The sequence below is a fragment of the Mycteria americana genome, chromosome 3 (assembly GCF_035582795.1).
Source record: "Mycteria americana isolate JAX WOST 10 ecotype Jacksonville Zoo and Gardens chromosome 3, USCA_MyAme_1.0, whole genome shotgun sequence".
Classification (NCBI taxonomy): Eukaryota; Metazoa; Chordata; class Aves; order Ciconiiformes; family Ciconiidae; genus Mycteria; species Mycteria americana.
Genome location: NC_134367.1, coordinates 11,622,306 through 11,644,901, shown reverse-complemented (window position 1 = coordinate 11,644,901; position 22,596 = coordinate 11,622,306). Strand labels below are relative to the sequence as shown.

Here is a 22,596-nt window from a genome sequence, read left to right as displayed (position 1 = left end):
AGAAAAGACTAATTTATTGGCTAGCAAACACTAGCTACTGTGAAGAACCCTAAAAACAAGGCACAGAAAGCACAGGAAGAAAAATGCCCTTGGACAAAATAAAGGGCAATATGAGGAAGAGCTTTAAGGTGTAACCATCCATCAACGTCTAAAGAAAGTTGAAGTGATGGCCTTTCACCAGATAATGACTGATTAATCCTTTTTTGCCATCATTAGCAGAGGCAAGCATTAGAAAGCTAATGACATAATTAAAAATTCAACACAATAAAGGGAATAAGCACTTTTTTTTGAGCCCTTCTTGAACTATTGGCTTAGAGCCCAACAATGTAAGGTTTGCATCTCCTGGGGGTGAATCAAGCATTAAGCACTGTAAACAATTACTTTGTCATTAGGAGATTAATAGCACTTTGTTGAAACAATTTTATAAAATGTTATAAATTGACAATTCGCACAAATTGTGCCTTAACACAGGTTCTCAGATGCATTATCAAATGCTCCGTCCAGCTACTTAGTATCCCTAGATTAGCAATCTTTTTTCTCCACTATCAATTTCCTACCATCTCAAAGCCCAAGAGACCAGGGCACCAAAGCCTCAAGGAGGAGTAAAATCTTTATGCTCAGTAGAGCACCAGGTGATTGCTATTCCAACAAGGGGAAGTCTGGTAAAAAACAAAGATATTGTGTGTTCAATTTGCAGTAATTGCAGCCAGTCAAAAAAGATAGTTTAGACTCATGGCAGTCAAGAGCGCCCACTTTAGAATAGGCAGGAGAATACAGATACTGAGTGGTCTGTTGGGGAACATCCTACTATATGAGAACACATTTTTCGTAAGCATTTGTGAAAATCAAATAAAGTAACAACCTAAGTGTTTTTAAACCACTCTGAAAGATGGCACTTAGAAGTCTGAAACAAGAACAAGAGTTCAAAACAAAAATTACCTAAGCAACTTATTTTCTGGACAATGCAGAACTCAATGCAACAATTTATCACTTTACTAAAAGAGAATAGCCTGAAAAACTGTTTTGGTAGAAAGAAGAGAAAGAAAAATAATTTCACAGACAGATAATATATTTTTCATAAGTCAATAACACCCCTCCAGTCATCTTGAGTAAGCAATATGTTAATTTTACTTTTGTACTGCTTATATCTTAAACTACTAATGATTACTCCCACCTGATAATTTATTTGAAGCAGATTTTTTTCATTTATAAACAGGACAAAAGGATAATGATTTTGTTAGAAATGATGCACCAGCTGGAATCTTAAAAGAACTTACAGAAATGTCTTCTGCCTTTAAGGTTTTACAAGGTCATCTCTCTCTATTGACCTCAACAAGGCCAGCCAGCTGCTTAAGTTCAGCACCCTGTCAAACTGGAACAATTATACTTTCTACTGCCAAGCAGCTCCAACTGTGATAAACAGCATGATACACTGTATATTAAGACCTTGACTATGTACAAGTGTCTACACCTCACACAAGTTGACCGTATGCTATAAATATTTCAAGTTTTTCTATAAAGTTGTCTCTTCAAAGGTTACAAAAAAGGAAAGTAACTATGATAAAACCAGTGCAATGCATTCCAAAAGTGCTGCATTTATAGGCATTTGCTCTTCACTTTCACCTTCAATCCCTTCTGTAAGGTTGGTGGGCTAACTTTAAAGGAGTCTTACAGGATACATATATTAAAAAAAAAATCTTTGGCTGTGTTTACTATACAGCAATGAAAGACTTGCTTGTTATGTTTGAACTACTGAGATTACAGAAATTTTTCAGGACTCAAAAATGCAAATATTCCTAACCTCAAGTATTTGCCCGTCTATGAGGTTGAAGGCTATAATGCTTAGCATTTTCACAAATGAACTCACTAGGAAAGAGCACTGTAAATCTATGCACTAAACTGATCCTCTGACACTGGAGGGAACAGAAGCAGACGGCAGAAAGCTTAGTTAAGCTAAAGGAAGAGAAGCTTTTCCAGATTGTTTAATCTCTTCAGCACAATTCAAATACAGTTGGAAAAACAACAACAGCATTTTTCAATTAAATAGCATTTCCTCTAACTGTTTTCAGTCACTGAAGAAGATTCTTTTGTGTACAGACAGCTGTAGGAGATGGGTCGTAATGGGGGAATCAAAGAAACTGCTACCTTTGTTTATAATGTAAATAAATAAAACTATCACACATAGATTTAGAAAGCTCACATAAACTGAACACTAGAAAAATGCAAAGAAAAGAGTTTAAATGCAGAGTTAGAGATGTACATGCAAAGCTAATTTTGACCATTTGAGTGGGATTTGTCTCACCTAATTTTAGACATCTCTAACAGAGATGAGCTGGTTGCTCTGGGCTTCTTTGTACCCAATTGAGAGCAAAAAGACCCCTTTCAGGAATGATTCACTGAATTTATTTTAGATGTCAGCTGTAGAAATGAGATTAAACTACTCTCTATAAGTCCCTGAATCTTCCTCCCACCACTCCAATCCCACCTGTCAAGTAAGTCCAGGAGACGAGTAGGCACATACAGCGTAGACATCTGATCAGGAGAGGGGACGGGTCGGGGGGGACATAACAGACAGCCCACCCACACCACTACCACCCACCACATCATCTTACTTCAGTGCTCAGTTTTTGGTTTAGGTTGTTTTTTTTCCCCCTCCATCCATTGTAAAATTTTTGGTATTGAATTTCCTGGGCACTTTATTCCTTAAGATTCTGATGTGCCACCCCTATTGTAAAAGGTAGCAAGAAAGCATCAAATTGACATAAACAGAAATTGTGAGACTAAACCATAATATTTCATACACCTTCCATAGGACAAAGAAGTCAAACTCACTCATCAGAGCAGGATACTCTTCATTTTAATTATGATCTACAATATAGGGCATGAATTTCACAATATGTATTTGACTCACAGCCGATTTCTTCCTGCTATCACTGAAAAACTGAACAATGTTAGAAAAATGAAACTTACAAAGTTAGTTAATATATAATAAAATTGTTTAGTAGCACTGGTTGAAGAAAATAATAATCTTTATGATCTCAACTATTTCTGTTCTTTGGTTGATTTTTTTTTCCTACCTATATTCTTCTGTGAATTGTTGTTACTTCCTTGTCTTATAATTCTTCTCCTTACTTTCCTCATCATTTCTATCTTACCAAAACTTTGCTAGACACTTTTCCCATCTATTTTCTCAGACAGAACGGCTGCTTCTTTCTCGTTTAATACTAACACCAAGTATTAGCACTATGGCTTGGAACTAACTTCTCTAATGACATTAATTTAGAGAGAAGAGTTACTTTTTGCAGAGAGGATGAAACAATGGATCTAGGAGGCAATTTACATCAAAAAAAGTTCATGAGGTTTCTTGTCATAATAGCTACATCTCTTTTTAGCACAGGTAGGGAAAAGATTTTGGTTTGGTTTGTTCAAAAATTAAACCTAATTTCTGCAGAATCAGAGCATGTAAGTTCCAAAGCTATATACACATATTAAGTAGACACCTTTACATTAATAAAATAAGCAGGGAGGAATTCTTCCAGATGTACAATAAGCAATCTATTTTTATCCATAACCTGTTCCAATATGGCTATGCTCCTCTGCTGTATCAATCATGCACAGAATTTTTTTTCCTAAGTATTTTAGTGTGCTCAGAAAGTGCTATACGACTGAGCACAGCAGTGCTATAGCATATCCCACCTTTCTAACATAGTGGAATCACATTAGATGCCTTCTGCCAAATACACCTTCTACTTACCATAATTTTAGCTAAGAGGTTCTAAAAATAAGTATGTACTTTTCATTTAAATAACTATACTCTCCTCTCTCATTCAAAAGCAAATAAACATTTTTGCTAAAACTTCATTACAAATGATTTAGCCTTTCAACAAAACAGAAAAGTTAATCAAAGAATCAAGCTTCAAAAAGAAAACTGCAAATGGGGTTCACAGTGTCTATTCTGAATCCAAATTCAGATCTATTTGGATAACAAACCAAAAATAAAGCAAAAACCAGATCAAACAAAAGTGGATTAATTAATCAAAAAGCTCATTAATTTGTCAGTTTGTCTGCACTTCCCTCATCTGTTTGAAGGGAGAAATCAATGATCTTTATTCTCTAGCAAAACTCCCAGAAAACAGTGGTTCACAATTATTTGGCAATGTTCTGTGCCACACCTGCAGCAAACAAGTAATAGGGAAAGCCTGGAATTCAGATCTATTTATGATTTGGGGGTATTTTCATACTTCTGTTATAATCCACTGATTTTTTAATTTGATTTTTAATTTATAATCTGAAACTATTTAGATAAAACAATTGTGAGGAAGATGATAAGGAAAAGATGTTATCAACACTGAAATATGAGAAATTGATCTTTAAGATATTTAGGAAACAGCAACATTTTTAAATTAAAGTCCAGATCAAACTATTTCAATTGCTCTGAGAAACAGGACCCTCTTCAAAAAAAGTACATTTTCTTAAAAAGGAGTCGAATCACCAAGAACATCCATTAAAAAAAAAAAGGAAAAGTAACAATTTTTTAAAATTCTGTTGTAAATAGTTTGTATTAACTGGAAGAATCAGTTTAAATTTAGCTAATTTTTACAAGGAATAGGACTGGTTTTATAAGCCACTATTTTTATTAACAGAATAATTAATAGGTCATTTCCAACACAAATTACAGTTCACATCGCAGCCCCTGAGTACATGTTTATAACATTTAGGAAGAGTCCAAGTAGAAGTGAGAAGCCAATATAAAATCGTAGTTATAACCACGTATAGAATGGAAGGTCACAACCTTCCATCACAAGATGCAAGGGGTGTTACCACACAGTGATGGTTTCATTGAACAACAGACTATCATGAATAAGAAATTAATTATAGCGACTATAGAAAAAACAACAGAATAAGACTATTGCTAGTTGCTTACCAATATCAATATATTTTGGGTCCAAGGGAGTGCCAATAGAATTGCAGAGAACCAGCACATACTGTATGGAAATAAGAGCAACTGTCATTACTACCACATTTTTTGTAAATTAGTAAGCCGTACAAGGTTTTCTGTGAAGGTGTATCTCATAACCCACATTTCACACAATCTAATGCTGATCAGCAACAGGAAACAGAGGGACCACGACTGCAGTAAATATAAAGCAGCATAAGCATGAAAGTAATGAGATATTTGCCAATTAGCACTATAAACGAAGCCAAGCACAAAACAGGAAAAGGACCAGCTGTTTTAAGTGAAGGAGCAAATCTACCAGACAAAGTACAATACGCAGGATGTACCACCAGCAGGGTCCACAGATAACATGCGGGCAAGACAGCCAGTGTCTCACCCCTTGCTCTGTGGGACACACACTGTACTGCGATTATTTACTAGCATGATACACCAGCAATTTCTCAGTGACTCAACTCTCGCCTAGCTGTTCATGCAAAGGATAATCTAATAAACTGCATCAGACCCCCTTGCTAGCTCCCAGAAGTTAGGACCCTTGTTCTATCCTTTGCAGATCTCCATCTCCTTGAACCTCCAAGAGGGCTACAATGCGGGAAGAATTGTGAATAAGGCTATCCCTCCACCCTGCAGTATCGCAGATACTACAGAACTGATGAGTTTTGTTAGTTTTGCCCTTCTTGTAATCTTGCTCGGGAAGGCTTTGATAGCACAGATACCTCAGATTGGTCTGTTAAACTCAGGAAGATGCAAATAAATAAAAATTGACCTAGACATCAATGCTTCATTGTTGTTGCTGATGTTTTCATTTTTCCAAAACTAAATCAAGGATTAAATAGCTTTATGATCATTGCACAGGGAAATAAGAATGTCTTGAATGTGAAGTGTGGAAATTAAGTAGCAACTTTTACTGTAAAGTCTTTAGATTAAAAAAAAAAAAAAATACAGGGCTGCCAACACTTGAATCTCCTAAGAGCTGTTATCCTGACTCTCCAGGAAATGGAAGATAATTAGTTCTTGATAGCTGTTTCACCTCCTGAACAATTCATGTAATTGTGGTAGCAGACTATAGCAACTGTACAGTTTACCCCTTTAAGCTGACAGATTGATAGCTTATTAATCACATGAGAATGGCAGAATTCAGGTTTTCAGCTACTGTATGAAATTCATTCTTGCAAAGAAAAAGATCCGAACAAGGATTTATTTTCATTAAATAATTTATTTTTCTGGTTCTGCCACCAATAAACACCTCTCACAAATAGTATTTTTATTTCTTTGTTCATGAGTTAAACTTTCCACCAGCATTCTCAAATTTCTCTTTTCCACCTCTGTGGGAAACCACACCTGGCTTTTTAAACTATTTATTGTTCATTTCCATTATGTTTATATTAATTCTTCTCTGGTAAATTATCCCAACAGTCACTCTTTAATCAATTTCTCTTTTATGCCCTTTTTACTTATTTCTGAGACTCGAAGTCAGAGACCAGAGATCAGAGATCTTGGATCAGAGACCACCAAGGGGTGATGGAGTAACAGTATCCAAGACAGAGGCTGCATGAGCTACACAGGGTGGTGCCAGGACAAGGGAATTTGCATCGTCCGATTTGATCAAAGCAGAAAGCTCAAGCCTTGCTATGGGTATCTTTGCTATGGGTATCAAGTCCTTTGTAACTTACTGACATTCACATCCGCTTGCAACACCTTTAAACAGTTCCTGCCAAAATTATTCTTTTTTGCCCCATCAGCTATTGCTGTTCATTTTGCCGTCTTGAAATCACAATTTCAAGACCAAAATCTATTGCAAAACAAATCTCTTTTTCAGAAAGCAACTCTAATGAACTGCTATCCAAAGGATTAGCTTGTTCAGTTCATTTCTTAAAAGCTGACCCCCCACAGTGTTAATAATTACACTGGAGCCATTTTGAAAGAATTGAAAGATGCTTATTATCTGTAATTTTCAGATGCTAAAATTAAATCTCTTATTTATGCTCAAGAAAGTTACACTAAGTCTCTCCACTGTTTGTTTCCTACTTTAAAAATACAGCCCAGAAAAATCTCATTTTATTGCACTCAGTTTCACCAAATGGTTTTGGCCATGTATACCATATTTTCAATCCATATGACAGTACACTATTTATTGCACAATCAAGCAAAGCAGCGCTAAAGCATTTTTTTTACCGTTGCACCAATTGACTCCGTCTCATGCTCCTCCTTTGTAAGCAATATACAAGTGATATAGAAAATAATTCAGAAGCAAACGCAGTAAGAAAAACTATGTAACAGCATCACGCTAACCGAACGTACGTTAACCACAGGATACATTTATCATATCATTTGTCACATTTAAAATAAATAATAAACAAACAAACAGAGCAGTTTGTAGTTACATGTGATTTATATCACCTAAAAAATTCCCCTTTTTTTCCCCACTTCTGACTGATTAAATATTCATTACCATTCTGATGCTCTCCTGCTTTTAGCTTTTCTTTGGAGAACTGTTCTAAATATTTCTAAAGAACGTTAATCTTGAAGGCTGCAGTTTTCATTAAGTTACTAATGGCTACAAGGAGTTAAAATATAGAGGTAGTTAATCGGTTCTGCAGATTTTTGCTATTAATTTGTTGATTGTTGGGGTTCTTTGTTTTTAAACACTGAGCCCATTCAAGTGCTCAACTGAATGACACACTCAGACAGCTTCAGAATCTTACATTTCATCTTATTCTGACTGTAAAGCACTGACATATGGAACAGAGCATTTCAAGTGAAAATTAAAAGCAAGACTTTACCTGAGGTTGATTTTCATCTGCTTTAGTTGCTAAAACACAGAAGTCTCCATAAGTTGTTATGGAAATCAAGCTCTTGACATATTTCACATACTTCTCATTGTTTTTTGTGTCCCAAAAGACTACACAGTATTCTGGACGATCAGGTCGGGTATATGCATAAACAACCGTATTGGAGCAGTAACCCCACTGCCAAGAGAAACAATTTTGATAAAACCTATCAGAAATTATAAGAATTCAATAATAAATTGTTCACAGCTATGAAAGAAAGTGTTTATTTCATATACACAATCAGTATTCAATATTCTTTACCTGTCAAGGGATTAACTGATTTATTAAAAGTATGTGAACACAGCTCTGGTAATAAGTTATTTGCATAATATTAAACTGGGAAAAGAAGCCTTCCCATCAAGCAGAATAACCTATCGCAATCAGAATTGGAGGATCAACCTCAAAATGCAACAAGATTTCTTCCTTGTTCAGCGGGTACACAGAAATACCCACTGTGATGATGGTTTTGCCATGAAAATGCTTGCTCTATGACTATTGATTTGGAAACCCAAAGTTCATTTCCCAAGGGAAATATAATAAACACCTCAAACAGTGCAATTCCTGAAGCAGACAAAAATAAGCAATTATATTAGAGCACTATAGTAACTCACATCACCTATTCCACATTAGTAACATGAGAAAAACCCTCCCTTCCCCCCAGAAGAATATAATTATTCACATAACAAGTAGAAGAAAGGGCAAAAAGGCAAAAGAAGAAATGGAATATCCAAACACTGTAAAAACCATGAAGATGTAGTTTATTGCATTCAACTGATTTAAATTATAGAAATTAATAATGAAAACCCTTTCTAACACAGCAGAATCAGAAAATATCTCAGAAAGGAGGTGAAGCTGACAAACAAACGAGATATAAAGCAAATCACTTAAGGACGATGATGCAATTGTAGAAAAACTAATAGAATTCCCTGCATCAGCATTCACTAGAGAGAGAGGAGAAAGCTCGTTAGAGAGCTGGCCAGAAGGGTTCCCACACTCTACAGGGAATGAAACTGAGACAATAAACTAAAGTATCAGCAAAAGAACTTTTAGAATAGATCTATAAACTGAATGGTAGTAAATTGTCAGAACCCAATGGTTTTCACTCAATTAGAGTTCTATGGGAATTCGAACACAATGCTGTGGAGTATAGCCAGAGGAACAGGAGTGGGCAGATGTAAAAAGCATTATGATTCTGGGAATCACAAATCAGTAAATCCAGCTTTCACACAAGGCAGAGATGTAAAAAAAAAAAAAAAAAAAAAAAAAGGAATTAGATGGACATGGATAAATACACCACACTGGACAGTCATCATGGTTTTTTTAGCCCTGGAAGTTGTACCTCGTTCATTTATTATTATCAATTATTATTATTTATGATCTTTCAGGCAACAGGCATGTGAATGAAGATGACCCCACTGATATGACCTACTTGGATTTTCAAGAAAATCAAGCTCATTTTGGATACAGGAAGAACAATAAAAGGATTGGAATAAAGATAGGTTTTGACAACCGAGAGCACTACCCACAGGATCCTTCCCAGAGATGCAAACTGGACCTTATACTATTCTGAATATTCAAAATTTATATGAAAGGAGTAAATTATGAGGTAACAAGTCAGTAAACTGTAAATCATGTTTGTCAAATCTAAAACTGATTTCAAGAAGTGGCCAAGGATCCCAGAATGCTGGATGATGCGGATATAAAGTGAAATCCAACATACATTTGAACAAGGTAATATACACCAGAAGAAATGTAACTAGAGATATAAACTCTAAATTAGTATTACAACTTCAAAAAGATATCATGTAAACTATGAATAGTTTAAAAAACATCAGCTCAATTCATAGTTTTTACTGTCATATTAAATTAGAACCCCCTTTCTCTTATTATGGTAATACTTGAAAAATACAGGAAACTAGATTATTCAGTAGATTGGTAACTAACACTTCATCTCCAGGTCATTAATTCCAATCCAGCCTAAATTAATGACAGCTTTGAATCACTACCATTTAATGACTGTCACCTTTTAGAATATCTAGTTCCTAAAAGGGAGTTACTGATATAATCAGAAAGAACATAGCGGTAGTAATATGTATTATTTATTGAAGGACAACGCATATCATTCACCATAAAAATATTTAACATTGAAACTGAGTATACTACCACTGGGTTAAGAGTTTATTTGCTCAATTTATTTGCTCACATCTTTTTCCACTTTAAATATGCAAAAGAAAAAAAAAAAGAGAGCGCTTACACATGCAGTTTCCAAAACTAAGGTTTCAAAATATTATTCATTTGCAAACTGTGACAGATCTTGAAATACACATGGTCTCATAGATACGGATGAGTTTAAGAAAAAGCAATAGGCCTGTGTTCCAGCTGTTACACATTTCCCAGAATAAACATTAGGTAGCACTTCCTGCAAGGCTAATTTCTAGCTCAAATTTCCAAAGTCTTTTCCTGCAGATTTACAACAAACTATTTGAAAGTGCTTCCTAGCAGATTTGTGTTTATGATTTTTCACAAATGGAACAATACATTTCAATATAGCTGCAGTATGTTCCTCACATTAAACTCTCTCTTTAATCACAGTGGTTACACACTGATGATTAAAGAACATATCCTGTGCTGGAAAGAGAAAGTATACAATACTATATACTGGACAGTAATCGCTATTTTTTGTTAAACTGTAAATTTAAGTGAAATAGTCCTAATTCCTTAAAAAAACCCAGACAAACACACACACACACACACACACACACACCCTGTATGGTAGACAAGATAAAAACATTACTTAGAATTAGCTGAATACACACTTGTAAAAAGTATATTGGGAATTGAATTGTAAGTAGGAAGTACGCCTATCAGATTGCATTCATTTCTACTGTTCACGTTTCTATACAACTCTGCTGGTTCAAACTAGTAATTCACCACCAAAAAAATGACAGTAAAAGTAAGGTTCAAAGAATTCCCATTGTATCACGTAGCCCACTCAGTTTAACCAAACAGCAATGAAAACACTGGAGCCTTACCTACATGACAGCCTCAATTACTACCAAATTTAGAACCATGCCCAATTCTGTTAATATTAACAAAGCACACATTTCCTTATTATGAAAATAAAATCACAAATTCATTATAAAAGCAATGGCTAAGTCATTCCATCACCAAGACAGACAGACACATTCCACTAAAACTTCAAGTCAGTAGTGTTGATGAAACAGTAATCATAAGTTAAGCATTGATTTATATATTAAAGAAATCTACTTTTTCAACCCATTCAGAAAGAGAATAACTAACAGGAAACTTATTAATACAGTTAAAGTGCCACATTCCTACATACCTTGTAATCTGGACGAATATTTGCAAAATATATGTAAGAATCAACAGCTAGTGCAATTTTCAGTCCACTTCCCTCCCAAGACAAGGCAGATATCTGTTTCCCAGGAACTTTCAGTGTGCGTAAATGCTTGTTTAAAACAAGGGAAGAAAGAGATTCTGACTTTATAACAGGAAAACCACTCTAAACCACATAAACAAGAGTTTTGATAGTTGATGAAAACCAAATATAGATCTTCTTTACAGTACCCCATAATGACTCCCAAATTATAATACACATCCAAACAAAGGGGGAGATATTTAACATGCATTACTATAAAGTGTTCTTTTGCCTCAATTCTTTTTTTGTCAGAGAGAAAGAAAAAATAGGACTCACTGATAGTTCAAACTTACTAAAATAAATAACAGATGGAGAATGACAGTATGAACATTTTTTCCTTTGGTTGGTAATTTGAATCACCTTTATAATTTCAGTCACTACTAAAATAAATTCAACAATAGTACTGATACCTGACATGCCTCAGAAGTTTCATTTATGCTGGAAGTGTATTAGTCAGTTGATGTACAACACCCTTAACTACAGCTGATGGTTTAAACAAACAAATAAATAAAAACATATAGCTAATCTATGTCAAGAACATACAGTGAATCAGCTGCAGAGGTACACAATTTGCAGTGGGGTGATGGACACTTTCCTCTTCTCTATTCCCTTTGAAAAAAAGTCTAAGAAAGGCAGTTAGATGTCCATTTACAATTTAAGAGCTTGCAAAGAAATACATTTTCCATCTTTTTTTTTATATCTTTATTTTGCTGTAGAATTTGAAGTTGAATGAAGGAAACAATTGAAAAAAAAAGTTTTCAAAAACTTGTTTTCAAGTTTTGAAACAAAAAACTTGTTTCAAAAACTTGTTTCAAACAGAGCACTTGTTTGTGGGAAGATTTTTGTTTGCAAATAATATAGATGTATGTAATAAAGGATACATTAATCTACTATTTACTGTAAGATTTTGAATAATCTTAGGCTTTAAAAAAAATACAACTTTTTACTGAGCAGAACACTGATACTTATGTTTAGATCTAACTTTCCTTTTGAGGGCATAACTTTGTGCCTAAATAAACTGTTATCAATGAACTTAAACAGTTTAGTACCTATTTCATGCCTTTGATCAGATGCAAATATCACATCCAAATACTGGTCACACATTATTCACAGAAGATACCATCTTCCAAAAAGTTAAGTCTGTACCTGAATATCAGAACTAGTACAAAACAATTCTAAAATCTAAAGAATTTACCTCTAAGCACTAGACACAGAATCTGGAACACCTGTTTCAGTTAATCTGAAGGACATTAGAAACCAGAGATGTAATGTTATTGCCAAAACCTTTGCTCCCATTTAATACTTTCAACTAAGGAAACCCCTACAGATGATGTTGGATTTTAACTCCTTCCACAGCACAGCTCACAGCTCTACCGTTACCACAGTCACCCTCAGGGCTGATGAGTACTTCCTCTGTACAAGGGACAAACTTCCTCACACTCTGATACCTAACACTAACTTACTGATTTCCAGATATATTACTAGGAGGAAAAGTGACATTACCTGAAATTACCTTGCAAGGCAAGAGTAGCACCACGAACAAAAATATATAGGAAAGTTGTCCTAGAATCATAGAATCATTAAGGTTGGAAAAGACCTCTAGGATCATCTAGTCCAACCCAACACCTCCATGCCTACTAAACCATGTCCTGAAGTGCCACATCTACACGTTCTTTGAACTCCTCCAGGGATGGTGACTGGAGGAGTCTCTCAACTGTTGAACATTTAACATCTTATAAAAGAGACAGGAAGTACAAAAAACATTTACAAAACAATATCCCCAACAGACAAATGAAAATTAGAAAGAGTTCACCTTTTCTGAGGTTTCTGACCCATTGCTTTTACTGATACCAGATGCCGTTTTCTCAGTTTCACTGATTCCATAAAAATAGGGAGAAGCATTCACTGCCGTATTTTAAACTCCTAATCTACAGATGCCTAGGTCTCTTACGCAGCCAGTGGAGAAAGACAAGTACTTCCAGATTTGATACACAGATGTTAAATGAGCATCTTAACTGCTGCCTAAGCATTCAAAACCGCTTATTGACTATAGTCTGAACTCAGGTATCTGAGTTAGGTGTTCAAAGTTAGACGCTATACAGATCCCTTCATTTAGTGTTTTATGAGATACACTCAGATTTTTGTGCTGGCCACTAACTTGCTGTTCTAAAAAGGTACCTGGTGCTGTGTCATCTTTCCAGATCCAGATGGATATACTAGATACCTTAGAGCACGTTAAACACACTAAACAGCTACGTTTTGGCATCCAAAATCCACCAGTAATGACCACATAGACAAAACACACTAAGATAAAAATCCTTTACGTTATAGAAGTATATTAAATATTTTTACCTCACCAAACGGGGTATAAAACTGCACAATGTTTACATCTTTGTCTTGAGAAGTTGCTTTTAGGGAGCCTGCCACCGCCAATACGCTTCCACAGTGGTTCCACTGAATACATACTACGTTCATACCAGTGTCAATCAAAACAGGATCTAGTTTTTAAGAAATAAACATTAATGATATGAACACAAGCAGACGTTTTGGGTCAAGAGTAGCTGAGTAATTAGCACCCCTCATTTTGTACCTACTGTGGTCATTCTCATCTCTCATTATCTGGCATCTTCCATTGTCATAACAGACAGCAAGACAAGGACAATCTGGTTCAATGTAGCCTTCTGTACCATGGTACCAATGTATTCCAGCAATACTGAATGCTCCAGTTAAGTTCACCAAACAACTCAGTTTCATTTTCACCTAGACAAGAACAGTTAATTATTTAAAGTCATATACAACATGCTATTTAGAAGAACAATTTATATCTCTACTGATACCTTGCAGAAGACCAGATATCTATGCAAAGTTTTTTTCCCTCTCCCAAGAAAAATTTTCACATTCTCAAAAAATTTTAAGAGTTTGAAAAACTTCCTTATTCAAAGCCAGATCAGACATATGAAGACATTTATTTTAACTACAAAGAAGTACTTTAATGTTGGCATTTTCATTCTTTGAAAAGTAACTTAAAAACAAAGAAAACAAAACACCCCACCACACACACAAGGAACCCCACTGGAACTTTGCAAAAAATAAAAATAATCTCAAACCATTCCTGGCCACAAGATTTTTTTAAAAAAGAAACCTTTTGTCAGCTTTTTCTTGATAAAAGTGTATTGAATAATATATTAAAATAATTGGAAAAAAATAAGTGTCCAAATTAGAACACCAATTAAGATAAGTTCACTTTTGTAATAATTAGCCCTGTACATCTGGTAACACAGGTAAGGTTTTTTTCTGAAAGATAAGAGTGCACCTGGATTACTTCGAGGAGGGCTACCAGGTAACTTATGGAAGGGAGGGAGGAAGGAAGGACAGGCACACACAACCACACATATTGTTGATAAAAGGTCGGCGGGCAGCAACAACAACTTAAAGAATTTCAGTAATTTACAGCAGATGCTAGAAACACTAACTTAGTGGGAAGAAAGATACAGTGGAAGGTTAAAGAAAATAAAATGGGAAGGGTAACAGATATTTTCTTCGGGAAGAAAAGGAAGAGAAAATTCACCATAATAGGCACCTAAAAGTCAAGAACGTGGTTCCAAACACATTGCTCTTTTCAAAGTCAGTGTTTTATTTCTGTTTAGCATTTTTTCATAGTCATATGCAAATATACCAAATAAGTAGATAAACATAAGTAAACTGAAGTTGTAGGAATGCAGCAATATTATAGTTACTTCCTTTCATTTTTCCACTTATTACCAGGCTTTCTCTGAAGCATGTAACATTCCTTATGTAATAAAGAATGACAGGAGCAATAGGAAAATAAACTACTGCTTTATTCTAAAAGCACGCGAGTACTTTTAACGTGAGCTTCATTTAATTTGATTAGTATCACCATACATATTTTTACATATCCAATAACTATTGCAAGGAAAAAAGGCATCAGTTGATGTGATATTAATTTAGCTACCAAGAAAGAAATATTTATATTAGAAAGCTGCAGGGCATAAATCTCGAACAAAAACTTTGTGCACAAGACCTTGTCCAGTTCTCAGTACTGAAGTCCACCAACTAAACAAACAAACATGAAATAAATTAAGAGGAGGTAAGGTTTTACGCCTGTTGAAGTTAATACCTTTATTATGCCACCATGAACTTACAATAAAATTTCCCTGATTGCCATAAATGTGAATCTCTCCATTTGCCATTCCAAAGAGTAAAATTTTGCTATCAGAGGACCAGGCCACATGGCACAGGTGGGTACCTTTCAAGTCTTTTCCCCAAATTCGATTGCCTGTAACAGAACATTGATTGTACTTAATAAACATACCACAAAATTAAAACTAGGATGCAAGCTACCAATGTAAAAATTGAAATAGCTAAAGAAAGCCAAAGCAACAATTAGAAAGTAACTATTAATTGTATTTATCTAGAGAAACAGAGCCACTATGTACATAATACTGAAAACAAAAGCTATGTAATACCACAACAATCAGTAGAGCTTAAATTTTACCATCCACTGATCCAACAATCACAGCTCCATCTTCATATACAATACAAATCTTTTGTCCATCAGCATTCCAGCTCATACTTCGAACAACAGATTTATTTCTATTGTTAATCATCTCTTCATACCAAGCACCTATTAGTAGTGAATGAAAAACTGGGTTACACTTCTGATTTGATAATCCTCTAGTGGATTCAAGGTACATGCTAATCACTGAATTCAAAGAGTAAAATTACTCTCAATTAAAAAGATAAGCAAATAGGATGATAATGACATTTCTTAGCAACACGAATTCCTGAAGTTGTTAAAAAAAACAAATAAAACATAATACAGACACACTAGAAGTCTATAAAAGTTACCAAACAATCAAATTAGGTGTTCAATGAAATGGAGAAACCTAAGAATGGTCTGCTTATAAGTAAACATGAGACAGTAGGTTACATATGACTCTGCAATGTAATATACAACAAAAAGATACAGTCGCAATGAATTTTGGAAAGGAATTAAAAAGGAAGTTGTTCCGCCTTTTCTGTAAAAGTCTAGCAAGACTACACTGTAGAATCCCCCAGACTACACAGATATAATTATTGTGAAACCCAGTGTTCAGATGTGAGCTACTTATTTCCAAGAAGAACCTGATAAATGAGGAATCGGAGAGGGGAGCCAAAGTCCGAGAGGGGCCCTACAGGAAGAGATCCGTGCTTACTTAATTTCAGAACTGACAATAATACACTAGGAAACATAAACGGAGGGAACAACCGACTTTGATAGGAATGTGTATTAAGTAATTTACTGGTTCTTTTCCAAAACTAAGAGATTATTTATGTGACAGTAGCCACCATATATCACGCAGAAAGACTAATCAAGTGATAATCTTTATTCCTGAAATGAGAAGCTGAGCCGAGACTTTATTTGTTTCCATTTTTCATTACACAAAAATCCCCAAGAGAAAAAGAAAACCCTTTATTTTCTTTTTCTTTCCCACATGTGTTGGAAAGTGGTTAATTTGACCGAGGTTTGCTGGCTTTCAAATGAATTTAAGTGTATTAAAGAAGTACATGTATGTGTGAAAAGGTCAAGAACAATAAAAGCCAATTACAGCAATACACTGGTTAGTCATATTAGTTCACTGCCTTAATTAAACATTTCTGAAGATTGTTTTTACAAAAGTATTTAATTGATGTTCTAAGCAGGGTTGCTAAGTTCTTCTAGTTCTACCAGTATGTCTGTGCTTGATGCACTTTGCAGAACTATTTAAATATTACAATGATATCCAGAACAGAACCTACACAAAGAAGCACTGCTTCTTTTTTTTGTTCAATACACTATTTTCCTCCAAGGGAATAAACTAACAGAGATAAGGAAATAAGAAATTTATTGCAGTTTACCAAGCATATGGCTAAGAACTGATATATTCTCCTAAGGCAGCTCTGCAGGACAAATGCCTTTTTATATGTGACTACACTACGAAAAATGTAGACAAGTATTACAATAAAATCTTGGGAATTGTTTTAAATCTATTTTGAGCTTTACAGTCTGCAAAATAAAAAGTCTGAAAAAGAATTATAAAAATTGCTGGGGAAAAAAAAAAAAGAAAAGAAAAAAAGATTTCTCACAACATGGAATATTATCCCATCTCAAATTTATCCTGTAAAATACCTTTATACAGCATCCACACAATGATGAGTCCATTTTGATCACTGGTAGTTAGTTTTTGATACTGTTCATTCCATGTCACTACTTGCACAGAACCTAGAAAATTATACAAATTTTTTATTTACACCATTTAAATCAGTTAATAAAAACCACCACATCCAACTTAATCAACCTGGAGCTTTTCAGAAATTTGCACTGCTGACTTCGATTTCGTTTTAGGCATTCTTTCTGTATCACTTGTTTCCTCTTTCAAAACTCTGCTAAACAGCTCCTTTTGCTTCTGTATTCACGCACTTGAGTAACATCGTCTCCAAATTCTGCTCAGAATATTGCTTCAATACGCAAAACCCAAATCATAGCTTTGCGGTTTCTGACCACCTCTGACGTGTTAGTCTGGGAAGCTGACAAAACTTGACTGTCATAAGAAGTGTCGCTAGAAAAAATGCTTAAGAAGGCTTTTAGTCTCATTTCTCATTTCAGCTTATCACACAGAGATTAAAACTTTATATTCTATATACAGTGTAAGAGAAAACTGTTATCCTTTTAAAAAAAAAAAAAATCAACACAGTAGAACATCATTGTTTCTTTAACTCAGCAGTTCCAGCATCAACTGCGCATCAATTTAGCTTTTCTCTTCTGCTATAAAGCATTCTTTGTCTGTCATCTACCAAGGCAGTATGTGAACAAATGTATGGGAGCAAATGTATCATGACCTTCTATGTAAATACCTAAAAATATATTCCAGTCCCATGAAACTGATTAGCACCTCCAGATTAACCATGCTGAGATAACAAGTACTATACCAGCATACTATACAAGTAGCACTGCATGATTAAAAAAAAAAAAAATTAAAAAAAAAGTCCCTCTGCAATATAACACACACAATAGCATCATCCACTTAAATAGAAATCAATACTTCCTTCTCAGAATAATGAATGGGGACCAAATAATTTGGAAAAAGCAAAACCTGAGGTAATACAAAACACAAGTTAGGCTGTAATGTCAAAGTTCACAGACTTAACCTTGCAAAATCCATAAGCAAACTTTAAATCGTAACAGGCAGAGCAGAGCTTGGTTTGTGCAGCATGCATTCTGCATATCACATACCGTATCAGCCAGGAGAATTGAGGTAAGGCTAAATCAGTTTGATTCTCAACCCAGTAATTCACTCACAGATCATGAAAGACTAACTGTCGGTCTTTCATCAGATAACTTGGTAAAAATAGATAGCCAAGCTGTTACATACCCAAGTTGAATACTGATAATCTTTATTTCAGGCTTATAATAAAAAGTTATAGCAAAATTACTCCATCAACTTCACAAAATATTGTGGGTTTTTTTATTCTAATCGAAAGTACATTAAATGCCCAAAGACACTTACCACTATGACCTTCAAGAGTTTGATTCACAGAAAGATTGCTAGGAGCTGCAAGTCCCTTTATTTTTGCTTCATCTAAAAATAACAAAAATAGCTATAAAATAAACCTAATAAAGCATACATATTACTGTGTCTCTATCAACACTGCAGCTCTAATCACTATTTACATACATAAAATTACTTCACCTAAAAGTATGTAAATTGTAACTGCAGGATGAATTTTCCACCCCTCAGTTCAATGTGTTTGCTACTCACATCTGTCATCCAAATTCATATACTCTTCATGGTCTAGCAGTTTTTCAGTAAAAAAACAACAAAACAAACAAACCCACAACAACAAAACCCATGGCTATCACATTTCATTATATTCAGAAAAAGGTTTAAAAGAATTTGAAAATATACTAGATTTTACTTTTCTTGGAACATATTTATTTAAAAAAAAATACACAGCTTTCTCCCTAAAATAATTAAAATGGTAGAGAAAATTCAAACAAAATCAAGAAATAATGAAATAAGTTCCAAAATAAATTGGAAGCCTATACAAAAAGAACAAGAATGAAACGTATGCCCTGAAAAAAAAGCAGCACTGAAGAAAACTTCAGCAAATATAACAGGTAGACAAATTACATGTGTGCCATGTAAGACAAGCTGGAGGAAAACAGTGTTCAAAAGAAAGTGACAGCACATTTGATGTTTATGCAAATACATAAATATCTATGTACAGATTTAAAACATATGCAATATTGTCAAGTAACTTGTGGAAGGAGTTATGCTTTCAGATTTCTGCAGTGTGGTGCATTTTATTCTTAAAACAAAAAAAAAAAAGGCTCATTTACCTGTCTGTGTTTCTAATTTTAAAACTTTCAGTAATCCATCCTCTCCACCACAGGCTATGAAACCTTGATCCTTATTCCAGGAAATACATCTTAATCGAACATTACCAGGAATTGCAATCTGAAAAAGAAATATTTCGTATCTCTACATAGTTCTAAGAATGATGTTTTATTTTAAAATATTCTGTTTGAACACCTCAAAGACACCTGTGATAGCACACAAGATAAACTTATTTCTATTAACAGATCAGTACATGCAAAAAGAGACAGAAGACAATTAGAATTACAAGCACTAGTGAAACTGTGCAACACAACAGAAAAGGGAAATCTAACATATGCAGTAAATAATAACAACAGAACATCTCCAAAGGTGTGCAGAGAAGGCGCCATGAGCAACAAGAGGTGACATGACCACACAGTGCACAGGCCTTTGCCACGAGCTGGTCTCCAGCTGAAGAGCCGCGTCCGAACTCTCCTGGTGGAGCAGTTGCTTAGGAGACAGCTGAAGGCCAAAGAAACCCCAAGCCCCAAAGCCAGGACGAGGGAGCAGAACGGACAGAGCTGGCCAGCACTCTGGGCAGGGACCAAGCCCGCAGCCGCACCACCAGCACCACCAGAGCCGCAACGGCCGCAGAGAGCGGGAGGGAGCCCCGAGGGTCCCCTCGGCGCCCTGAGGCCTCCGCGCTCCCAGTCCCCGGGGGCTCCCAGGTGGGGAGGGCCGAGAACTCCGCCTGCCCCAAGGGCTGCCTGTCCCCCGCCGCCCGACTTTCCTCCGTGCCCCAGGAGCACCTTCTTGCACAGGTAGATGAACATCCTGAAGGAGCGGGCGGGCGAGCGGTGCCGACCCACACCGCTCCTCACGACGGGCCCAGCGCGGCCTCCCTGGTAACCGCGTCACCCTGGCAACGGCCGCCGGAAGTTCGCCCCGGGCACGCGCTCCTCTACTTCCGGGAGCGGGAGAAGAAAGAGACGGTTCATTTGCTGCCGCCCGCCCGCCCTCTGGGTCCAAGCGCAAGCGCTCTCGCCTCTTTGGGGCGGAGCCAAGATATGGCCGCGCCCCCGAGGCGTCGTGTGAGGCGGTGGGCGCCGTTAGGCACCGTCGTGGTCTGTGCAGGCGCCTGCCTGCAGCCCTGCCTGCAACCCTCCCTGCCAGCCTGCCTGTCACCCTGCCAGCCTGCCACCCTGCCCGCTTGCCTGCCAGCCGGCAGCGACGCCGGAGGATGGGCCCTTGAGCGGGGAGGTGGGCTGGGGGTTTACCCGCCCCGGCACAGCGGCAGCGGCGGGCAGCATGTTAACGGTCGTACTCAACGTGGGTAGAAAGCACTGGTAATTCATTAATAAAGGTCACTCTGCTTATACATGAAGGAAAATCCAAAAGCTTGCGAATCCCAAAGTGTTTGCACACAGTGGTTTTAGTATAACATATACCAATACATCCTCAGTTACCCCAACCTCAGAGCCGCCCCAGGCGTTACTGTCCACTGAGGTAACTGGTGGCTGTGGCCGAGGCCGCAGGCGTTGGACGCCATTCCCGCTCCTTCGGAAGGTGCTGCTGGCACCCACAGCCGGGTCTGGTCAGTCACTCACATACGCAGATGAATAGCGCCTTGATTCAGGGCATGAGAGAGGGTAAGCAAGCCCCATGGTTGCTGTTCTAAAGCTCTTGGACACTGAGCAGCGCAGAGGGCAGGGGGAAGGACCAAGCCTGGGTTTGTGCCCGCACAAGGGGTGCGGGCTCTGCTGTGCCCAGCTCTGCAGCACTGGCTAGGTTGGACCCAGACACAAAATAAATATTTTCCATACTGAAGCTGTTTCGTAACTGATCAACAGAAAAGGGGAACATGGGAGATGTACAGAAGACGTTCTGTCCTGTGTCTTCTGCATCCTGCTCTAAAAACTCGCCTGCTTGACACGGGAGTAATAGAAGTGCCATGTCTCCCCGGGCACTCCCCTCACTTTTATAGCAGCTAAGCACTCCACAGTGCAATTATCCACCACACAAACACTGAAATATAAGTGATTTGTTCAATGTCAAAGGAGGATCATGACAAAGCCAAGTTCTCAAACCTGTGTCTCATCAAGTTTAGTGCGTTTCCCTCTTCTCAGAGAGGCTATCTGGAAATGTAGAGAAATAGAACCAGCCACAGGTTATCGTCACATCATTTTATTGAAGTTACATGAACATGCAACAGTGAGGAGCGCTGGGCATTCAGCTTTTTGACTGATGCCAACTTAGAACTGTAAAGCAAAGCTGGCTGAGCCCCTGTAAGCATCTTAGAGCTGAGTAAGATAGCTAAACATAATGTAGAAAAAGCCTGTGGTCAGGCAGTTGGACTAGATGATCATTGTATGTCACTTCCAACTGAAATATTCTATTCTATTCTATTCTATTCTATTCTATTCTATTCTATCCTAAGCAGAATAAAAATAATTTTTAAATACCATCCAAAAGATTAAATTTAGTTCTTTTCATAAGTTCTCTGCATTAGTCTTAAAGTTCTACTGCTCCAATAATTAAAACAGTATAATAACTCATTCCCTATCAACAAGTACATCAATATTTAAAATAAAAATGTTCAGTCAATAGGCCATGGTGGTACGTCCCATTTTAAAGGAATCGCTTATATCACTTTGGAATTTTATCTGGTGCTCACAAACACAAAGTGAGACAAGATAATTGCTCAGAGGAATTGAATGTAAATACTATCATTTGTAACGTAAAATGGAGTTATGAATACTAATGCATGAAACAAAGCCTGCCCAGCTGACAGCTTGCAAGACACATCTGGCCTCCAGGACAATTTTCCACTATCGTATAAAATTATACGTCTCATCTGACAACTGGCCTTAGTGTAAATGGGACTGATGTCATCCACTCCCAGTTGCCAAGAAGTTGAAAAGTCTTGCATTAGATTTACAACTTGTTTATTCTTACGAATTACAGAGGCCAAGGCATACTTATGGCCCTATAAATCCCTATATAATACACGTGTCT

General features: G+C 36.6%; 1 protein-coding gene across 1 annotated transcript in view; it reads right to left on the bottom strand.

Moving 5' to 3' along the window:
* The window catches only part of WDR35 (WD repeat domain 35), a 48,577-nt gene extending 28,001 nt beyond the window's left edge, over window positions 1-20,576 (bottom strand). The window contains exons 1-11 of the mRNA XM_075497870.1: window positions 20,391-20,576; window positions 19,605-19,722; window positions 18,772-18,843; window positions 17,394-17,486; window positions 15,741-15,869; window positions 15,388-15,521; window positions 13,819-13,984; window positions 13,577-13,722; window positions 11,129-11,254; window positions 7,738-7,923; window positions 4,925-4,985 (exon numbers count right to left, since the gene is read on the bottom strand). Of these exons, the coding sequence (XP_075353985.1) occupies window positions 4,925-4,985; window positions 7,738-7,923; window positions 11,129-11,254; window positions 13,577-13,722; window positions 13,819-13,984; window positions 15,388-15,521; window positions 15,741-15,869; window positions 17,394-17,486; window positions 18,772-18,843; window positions 19,605-19,722; window positions 20,391-20,414 (1,255 nt within the window). The 5' untranslated portion in view covers window positions 20,415-20,576. The remainder of the gene's footprint in view (window positions 1-4,924; window positions 4,986-7,737; window positions 7,924-11,128; window positions 11,255-13,576; window positions 13,723-13,818; window positions 13,985-15,387; window positions 15,522-15,740; window positions 15,870-17,393; window positions 17,487-18,771; window positions 18,844-19,604; window positions 19,723-20,390) is intronic.
* Window positions 20,577-22,596: the final 2,020 nt, after the last annotated feature.